The following is a 9,500-nucleotide window of genomic DNA, read 5'->3' on the forward strand; positions in this document are numbered from 1 at the left end:
AATTGTTTTCGCTGTGAAGGAGAAATGTGAAGAGGAGGCAACCTGTTTTTCATTGCGCATTGCTCCTATGTAGTATTAAGTTGGAATCCCTGCATTTCTCTATGTGAGCAACCAATGCTTTGAGGAGTGCTATTGTGATCTTTATGCCTTCTTAAATGTCTTTATATAGTTCTTTTCCTATTCAAGAATTTTCTGGTAACATGACTAAGGCTGCATCTATCCTCCTTTATAATTACATTTCACAAAACTCTTAGCAGCTACCTTGTAATCCAAAATATGTAATTTAGGACATGTCACTTTCTGAAGAAGACTTCTGTTGCTCCCCTTCATTTCTAGCATGAGTATGCACTCTCCCTTAAAATATATCTGGAATGTACAAGGTGAGGCAGGAAATGTATACTGAACACACACACACACACACACACACACACACACACACACACAGAAAGACACAATAGTCTAACCAAATTACTACTGAAGCCAGGGATGCAGTAAGTGTGAATAAAAAGGGAGACTGAGCTACAGAATAAGAAATAGCCCTCATAATATATGATAGAAAAACTTCAATCACTTTGGCTAGTTCAATATGAGGGTTTAGGAGTTCAGAGTACCAAAATCATCACAAACCACTGTCAGAATTGCTTTCGCTGTGAAGGAGAAATGTGAAGAGGCGGCAACCTGTTTTTGGAGCTGCGGCTTCTCATTGTGGATTGCTCCTATGTAGTTATAAGTTGGAGTCCCTGCATTTCTCTGTGTGAGCAACCAATGCTTTGAGGAGTGCTACTGTGTGATCTTGGTGCCTTCTTAAACGTCTTTATATAGTTCTTTCTGTTGCATTTTCCTATTCAAGAATTTTCTGGTAAAATGACTAAGGCTGCAATCATGTACCCTTAACCTAGGAATAAGCCCCATTGAACTCAGTGGGACTTGCTTTTGAGGGAATGTGCATAGGATTGCAACGTGGATCATGTTATGTAGGTATAGCTCTTCATGAGATTGCATATGGTCTACATTCTACTAATGTAAAATGAAAAGTTATAGAAACTAGCATTGACTACATTTCCTTACCGTGACTTGTAATGGGGAAAAGACCTGTCTTATGGTGATTATTGGGGGTGTAGGAAGGCTATATAGATATTGATTTCTATGTGCTGTGTTAAGCTCAACTTTTTCTTTCTGGGTGTATAGTAAAAAACTGCTGAAAAGTGTGTCTCTCTCTACCTCCTTCAGGAAAAGCATCAGAGTTATCTTAATTCACCATTGTGCCAGCATGGATTGAAACCCTGTCCACACTTCCACATAAAGTGATTGTATCACAAAGCATAGCTCTGTTGACTGCCATTACTTTGCCATGGTCATGAGACATTATTTTGTGTTTAACCTTCCTCCCCAGTGTTAGGTAGAGTTTGGTGGGAGTGAGGGCTAGAAAGAAACTGTATATGATCATTAAAAGGTATTAACATCATGAGTAATTCCTGTTCCATTGTGACCTGTGAAATCTCAGCTCACATAGTCACATGATGACACCAGTGTGTATCTATGAGCAGAATTTGAGTGTTTGCTTACATATAACAAGTATTTCATTATTTGCAATCCTGCTGTTACATGAGTCTTGTTTAACCCAATAGTGCTTATGTGTGAGTATCTGAGGGGGAAATTGTGGCCTGTGAAATACTGTGTGTGTTATATATGTCAATTTAATAAAAAAGTTGTTTACTGAAGCAGAAGGGAAATTGAATTTCAGCTTCATATTGTAGATTTGCAGTGTTTACTTTTTTATTGTGAACTTTGGAAGTGCCTTTCACAGACTTTTCAAACTGCATTATTGTAGTCAGTGTACTATATATACAATGCAATTCTTTTTGATATTCTTTTTTTTAAAAAATAATCCTGATTTGTATGTTGCTTATAGTAAACACGACAATTCAAAAGGATTGGCATGTTTGCAGCTTTTTATAATAAATATATTGTCAAAACATACTCACTTTGCATTATTTGTTGAATTCTGCTAGTATTAGAAAAATAGTGTTCAACTCCTTGCATGTAAAAGACAGTAGTTCTGACCCAGAGAAAATTAATTGCACTAACTGAAAAGAATCCAAACCCAAACAGTGACAATATGAACAGAGTAAGGGCTGTGCCCCTGCTTATTCTGCTGGCTAAGCTCCTGCTATCTAAACTTGCTTATCACTTTCCAAAGCCCATTTCTGAAGCCACTACTCTCTTCTATTCTGCACCCCTGCTTTGCACCCATTTTTACATTTACGCCATGTCCATGCCTTGTCCCCCTCCTTTTGTGCATCCTCATCATCCCTGCTTTATTAAAACTGCTGCTTCAAACACAACTTCTCATTCCCTTGGTGTTATATAACCTGGCTTCTCTTTTCATCCCCAAACACTGTACCAGCTTCATGCAAATCCAGGAATGTGATGCGGCACTATAAACACTCCACTGGGGGTTGCATGGTGAAAGTCTTACTTTTTTTCCATATAAGAAGATACAGCTCTCAAAGCATCGCACAACCCTAATGTGTTTGCAGATTATTTTGGGTGTCAAACCACTGGGGCAGTCTGTGATTGTGAATTAGGGGCCAGAGGAGCCCTGCTGGCCCCTGAAGCTTTATGTCAAAGGTATGCAATGTGCTGTCCTCAAGATGTTATTGGACTCCCAACTCCTGTCAGCTCCAGCCAACATGGCCGATGGACAGGGAAAATGGGGATTTGGAGCTCAGCAACGTCTGAAGGGCACCATGTTAGCTACTCTGCTTTATGCAATACAAGCTGTCTTCGGGTGGCAAGAGAGACTTTGAAATATTAGGTTTCAACCTAAACTAAACACAAAATAACAAAGATCGAAGAGGAGGTATGGAGCACTGTGGTAAAGAGGGAGTCAAGCTAAGCGTGGAACAATCTAGGACAGATTTCACGAAGTCTGAACATTGAGAACTTAGGTGACCAAGCCCGTCAGTTCTCTGTGAAAACTTAGTCTAAAGCAGGCATGGCCAAACTTGGCCCTCCAGATGTTTTGGAACTGCAGTTCCCATCATCCCTGACCACTCGTCCTGTTAGCTAAGGATGATGGAAGTAGTAGTCCCAAAATATCTGGAGGGCCAAGTTTGGCCATGTCTGGTCTAAAGCAAAGAGGGATACTGATCTAGAGTTCTGTGGAGGCATGGGAGGGGTCCTCAACTTATCACTGAGTCTAAGTTTCCACTAAAGGTGATGAGTGAAATGAACAGTGTGCAAATAGAGCATAAGTTTTTAGTGTGAGGTTCTAACTCATAAAAATAGCTAGTGTGACTGGTAGTAGCAGCAGTGCTTCAAACAGGGCTTCTTCCAGGGATCTAAGTAGATCAAGTTCTGTCTGGATTGACATGTTTAGATTAGAGGTCAAGCATGAGGAAGGCATTAGCATTCTTGCTTTCACTATGGTAAATATGCCTTGTGAAAGCATCTCATCGATCAACCTAACTTGGGGAACCTTTGCTGGACAATGGGACAAATCTTTATCTCCCCACCCTTGGCAGACATACAATATGAGCAGTGTTGGGTTGTTTCGAATGCCCTTTTGCAAACATGTCCATGCTGCTCTTTAAATCCAGAGGTTCAAACAGCAGTGCTGGGAGTGGAGCGAAGCAGTTTCCATTGAAACTACTGCTAAGATGGGAGTTTTTTTCCACACTCCCACGACCCATCACTTTAAGCTCCTGCTATTCATGTCACAAGGCAGATCTTTAAAAATGTAGCATAAACACCGACAACTGGGAAACACTGGCCTGCAAGCGCTCCAGCTGGAGAACAGCCTTTACCAAAGGTGTCATGGGCTTTGAAGACACTCGAACTCAGGACGCAAGGGAGAAACGTGCTAAGAGGAAGGCGCGCTTGACAAATCTACACTGTGATCAACTCCTGCCCAAAAACCAATGTCCCCACTGTGGAAGGATGTGTGGGTCCAGAACTGGCCTCCACAGTCACTTACAGACTCATTGTTAAAACCGTGTTTATGGAAGACAATCTTACTCAGCTACGAGTGATTGCCAAAGAAGAAGAAGAGTCATGTCACACATCTGGTATGTGGGGTATATCTTGTAGGGTGGGTGTGGCGTGCCCAAAATGGTCTGGTTGAGTCAAATGTGGAAGGCCATGGGTGAGATATTCCTCGCTTCTGTTCTAAAGTGAAGTCAGCAAATACAAACTACAACCTTTGGGCACTTCCCGAGGCGACATGGAACTTTCCAGTCAAGATTTTAGGAAATACTTAGAATGACAGCAAGACTCTGAACCGCTTTCCTCAACCACTTGAGTTTTTTAGCATTTTTTTTTAATGGAAAGGAAGATGGCTGTTTTTACCCACCTTCATCTCTCTGGAATTTTAGGCCTTTCCCCCAACGAAAATTCACTTTTTCACATATATACCAGTGTACTCCAACATTTAGAGTTCTTACACGATTTTTAAAATTTATTTTATCCTTTTAACTTTTTACATTGTGCAGAATGGCTTGTAAAAAAAAAACAGGAAGGAAAAAATCACAGCCCTTGAAGACACCAACAAAATAATAACGGCAAGAATCACCAAAATAATATTAATTTATTATCCACCCTTCACCCTAAGATCCCAGAGCAGGTTACAACATTGAAACATAGTATTAAAAACAGTTTAAAACAATAGCCATAAAAATAAAGTGCATCCTAAAAACATAAACCTCAAACCTCAGCATTCTCCAAAAACGGTATAATGAAGGTGCCGGAAGCATCTCTGTGGGAAGGGAGTTCCACAGCTTAGGGGCCACCACAAAGAATGCCTTCCCTGAACCTCTAAGGGCGGAGGAACTATCAAGAGGACCTCCTCTGCTGATCTCAGCACACAAGAGGCTCTGTACAAAAGGAGGCAGATATTTGGAACCTGAATCATTTGAGGCTCACACCAGTGTGAGCACCTTGAAGTGGGCCGAGAACAAACTGGAAACCAATGCCCCTGTTCTAAAATAGGGGTTATAGAAGAACGAAATGGAGGGAAAAAATAAGAACCAGAGCTGGTGGAAACACATTTTTGCAGCTTGCAACTTACAATATACAAAATCCAATGTATATTCTTAAATTAAACAGGGTATTTAACTGCAACCCACATGACTACTAGCCCAAGAAACAGAATCAAAATACCCTGAACACTCTTAATTTCATCAGGAATTATGAAAAATTTATCAGTACTTCCATTGTTTAGTGGAATATAATTATTATCTGCTGGTTCACCACCTTCTGGAAAAGGCCAGTGTGAAGTAGTTGCTGCTACCCTTTGCCGCGATTGCATCTGTAAGTGACTGGAGTGGCGTGGTTGAATATTCCCAGGTGTTTTTGAAAAGGAAGCGTATCTCTCATTTTCCTTGTACATGGCTCTAATGGAATTAAATGGCATTGCATTTAAATCCATCCAGCACATAAGATCTCTGGCACGTTGTTGAAATATGTTTATTAGCGCAATGACATCTCCTTCTGCATTGTGACTGTTCGGAGGATATTCTCTGTAGAATTTAAAATACAAGTCACGAAGAGCATATTTTTTCCTGCTGCCAGGTGCGCTAGGTTGGTATGCAAACTGCTGAAACTGGTTGTTCTCGCTGTCCAAGGCTTTCATGGCTTTAATAGTATCTGCGCAATAGATTTCGTCAAGGGCTAAGTGACCCAGCACAGAGAGTTCAGCTTTCAGCAAAGGAAAATCGTAACCATAGCCGTTGTGTGCTACCAAACAGATTGGTGGGTGCTGTCGTCTGAAGAAGGCCACAATCATGTGCAAAAGATGCAAGTTAAAGGTTTGCTTTCTGTTCATGACAAACGCTTCATTCGTCAGTCCTGTAATGGAACTTGCTGCTGGGGTGAACAGCTTGTCTGGATTAATGCAAACAGACAGCTTATCTGCTAAACGTGGTAAGAGAGGTAGTGGTTTTGGGCAAGGATTGCTGTATTGAGGATTCTCCAAGGAATGTCTAGACACAGCAAACAGGCACATTTCTGCAATTTTAGGCTGCGAGGGTGGTAAGCCTGTTGCTTCCAGGTCCATAAAAACAAATGTCTCAATGGGTTTGGAGGGAATCGCAGATGTTGGCCACATTCTCGGGTCTAGGAAAAAAGAACAGTGAAAATCTGGGAAAGGCACAAGATGGCCAATGCAATGTATAGATCTCATGTTAATACTATGTCCGTAGTTACCCTTCCTTTCACCCTCTCAGTGTGGCCAAAATGCTTTGATAAATGACACACAGACACACAGTGGCAAGCCACAGATATACGCGAAGAAGCCCCATGCTCAGGTTATTCGGGCTACACTGCCGACCCCATTGCACCGCTTCGCAAAGCAGCTCCGCTTCATAAAATCAGAATCCTTGGAAGGGACCCCCCAAGAGCAATCTAGTCCAACCCCCTGCGATGCAGGAATCACAGCTGAGGAAGGCTGCATGAGCCTTCCTACCCGGGGGGCAAGAAGGCCTCTGTCACACCGATGTAGGGGTCTGTCTGGGCTGCGGGCACCAAGCGCCCACTCTGCCCTCGAACTAGACGGGAGAGCTTCCTTCTCAACCCTGGAGGGAAGTCCGTGTTTTCTCCTGAGACAGATCTCCGGGCGCCTCAAGGGCAGGTGGCTCCACAGCTCAGAGTCACGAGGGCGCCCTTGTCTGGAAAGAGCCGCGCGCCCCTTTCCTCTCCCGGGAGCTGAGCAACGCAGCAGAGGCCCGAGTTCGTCTTCCTGTGGCGGAGAGCCAGAAAGGGAGCAAAGCGGCTCCCAGCCCCACGTGAAGCGTGGCCGCATTCGCCGTGTAAATGCTTGGGAATCCTATCTATCAACCCAAGAAAATGGCGCCGTCCTCCTGCAGGCGCCACTGACGGGAAAGGGAGGCGATGTGCCCGCATTGCCGCGTTTTGGGTTGCGCAAACGGCCTCGCAAAGGAGGGAAATGTTAGGACGGCCAAGCTCGTCCCACCATTTTCCCTTCACGACCTCGCCTTATTACGACCTTAACCCCTAAATTCAAGAACAGTTGCGGGACGAAACAGTATTTCCCTTTCCGTTTTGCAAGCGCTCGGACTCTTTAAAATAAACTCCCGTTTAAAATACATACTGGAGTAGAATAGCGCGCAGGCAGCCTTCCGCGATGGAGACGTTCTCTCCCGTCCAGCGCCTCCTTCACCCCTTGAGGATTTTTATTTTATTTTATTTTGATCTGCCATTAGGCGTTGGAAAGCCGCTCCCAAAGTTCCGGATGAAACCGAAAGCTCAAGCTCAGCTCCTCCCTGGCCACAGTACTGGCAAATCAGGATCTCACAAAGCTTTGGAGCTCGTGGAAAAAGAACCATGTTTAAATCTGTGCATGTTACTGCAGCATCTAGCTTTGCCCGGATACCGCACTGTTTATAATCTGTTTTGGCTTGAAAAAGAGGATCAGCAATAACTGTCACTGAAAAAAACTGCAAGAGGAAAGCAAGTAGGTTGTTCTCAAATCCACAGACAAAATAACTAGCCACAAACAAGTTTATACAGATAACAAAAGGGGCTTGCTTACATTCATGGTACCAGCGCCTGCCAACCTAGCAGTTCGAAAGCACCTCCGGGTGCAAGTAGATAAATAGGGACCGCTTACCAGCGGGAAGGTAAACGGCGTTTCCGTGTGCAGCTCTGGCTCTGGCTCTGGCCAGAGCAGCGATGTCACGCTGGCCACGTGACCCGGAAGTGTCTCCGGACAGCGCTGGCCCCTGGCCTCTTAAGTGAGATGGGCGCACAACCTCAGAGTCTGTCAAGACTGGCCCGTACGGGCAGGGGTACCTTTACCTTTACCTTAATAAGAGAACAATTGTAGAAACTGCCCAAACTTTCTAAGCAGCAGGCACCAGCTAAGAAGCATCCAAAATGACACTGAGACCACTTTTTAGTCGATTGTGGCTCATGCTAATAGGAAAAGGATAACAGGAGACAGATATGGGATTGGTTTGCTCCTGTTCCACATTTAAAATGTTATCAACATATAGGTCAATTATTTTCATTATGGCTATAATATATACAGTACTGTACTGGGAAAATCAGATATCATAATACGGACATCGTAACAACAAAACAATAACCTGTTCTCAAAGTTGCAATCCTATGAGTTTGATATTACCAACTGCAAGCAGAAGCATTTAAAACACTAATTAAATTGATTCTGCTGTAACATGCTTACACAACTTTAAAACTGATTTCACTACTAAGTGTTGGAAGCACAAATGTTATTAAATACACATGTGAGGTCTTGTTTTTAGTGACTCAGTCCCTGACGTAGCATAATTCCTAGAGAGGTAACTCAATACACTCCTATAATTCCCAGAGACTTTTTTCCCTTTGAAACTGATCAAGAATGAGGGCATCTCCCTCTTGAAATGCAATACGTTAAAGAGTTATTTCAGTTAAAGGCAGAAATATTAGAAGCAGGCACTCAGGAAGTATGAGAAGCTGAAGGAAGATACTGCTGCATTTCTAGTGGAGAAGCTTATGAAAGAGACCTAGGCAAAGAGGGGCAAGGTACTTCTAGGAGATTGGGTGTATGCATTTAAAAGCGTAAGATGAGATCACTGCATGGCAGAAGCAGGACTCTGGCATTCTAACCCCTATGTGCTTAGAACTCCATGATGGAGAGCAGGGACAAGTGCTCTAGCGCTGCTTCCCCATTTATTGGGTATACAGTGGTACCTCGGGTTACAGACGCTTCAGGTTACAGACTCCGCTAACCCAGAAATAGTACCTTGGGTTAAGAACTTTGCTTCAGGATGAGAACAGAAATCATGCTCCGGCGGCACGGCTGCAGCAGGAGGCCCCATTAGCTAAAGTGGTGCTTCAGGTTAAGAACAGTTTCAGGTTAAGAATGGACTTCCGGAACGGATTAAGTACTTAACCCAAGGTACCACTGTACAGTGGTGCCCCGCAAGATGAACGCCTCGCAAGACGGAAAACCCGCTAGACGAAAGGGTTTTCCGTTTTGGAGGCGCTTCGCTAAACAAATTTCTCTATGGGGTTGCTTCGCAAGACGAAAAAATATTGCGAGTTCCCGCGGGGTTTTTTCCGCTTTTTCCGCCCTTTTCCTAAGCCGCTTCTCAGCTGATCGCTAAAAGCCGCTAGACCGCTAATAGCGCTAATCCGCTAAGCTGTCAATGGGCTTGCTTTGCAAGACGAAAAAACCGCTATACGAAGAGAATCGCGGAACGGATTCTTTTCGTCTTGCGAGGCACCACTGTATACTGTTTCCATGTGCTGCTCTGGTTTCGGTGTTCTGTTGCACCAGAAACGGCTAAGTCATGCTGGCCACATGACCCGGAAAAACTGTCTGCGGACAAACGCCGGCTCCCTCAGCCTGTAAAGCGAACCCCAGAGTCATCTGCGACTGGACTTAACTGTCACGGGTCCTTTACCTTTACTGTATTGCCTACTGAGGGAAGCCTGTTCTGTTCACTGAGGCTCTCCATGATATTTAGAAGCCTAGAAAA

General features: G+C 43.8%; 1 protein-coding gene across 1 annotated transcript; it reads right to left on the reverse strand.

Moving 5' to 3' along the window:
- Window positions 1–4,569: 4,569 nt before the first annotated feature.
- On the reverse strand, window positions 4,570–7,546 carry TREX1 (three prime repair exonuclease 1). Its single transcript, XM_079967329.1, has 2 exons — window positions 7,109–7,546; window positions 4,570–6,114 (listed from the first exon to the last, which is right to left on the reverse strand). The coding sequence occupies exon 2, from the start codon at window positions 6,104–6,106 to the stop codon at window positions 5,099–5,101; it is 1,008 nt and encodes a 335-aa protein (XP_079823455.1). The 5' UTR covers window positions 6,107–6,114; window positions 7,109–7,546; the 3' UTR covers window positions 4,570–5,098.
- Between the last annotated feature and the right edge of the window lie 1,954 nt (window positions 7,547–9,500).

Source organism: Podarcis cretensis (assembly GCF_951804945.1).
Source record: "Podarcis cretensis genome assembly, chromosome: 2".
Taxonomy (NCBI): domain Eukaryota; kingdom Metazoa; phylum Chordata; class Lepidosauria; order Squamata; family Lacertidae; genus Podarcis; species Podarcis cretensis.

What these genes read in the sequence shown, in the direction of transcription:
- TREX1 (XM_079967329.1), bottom strand. Translation starts at nt 6,106, where the DNA reads ATGTGGCCAACATCTGCGATTCCCTCCAAACCCATTGAGACATTTGTT.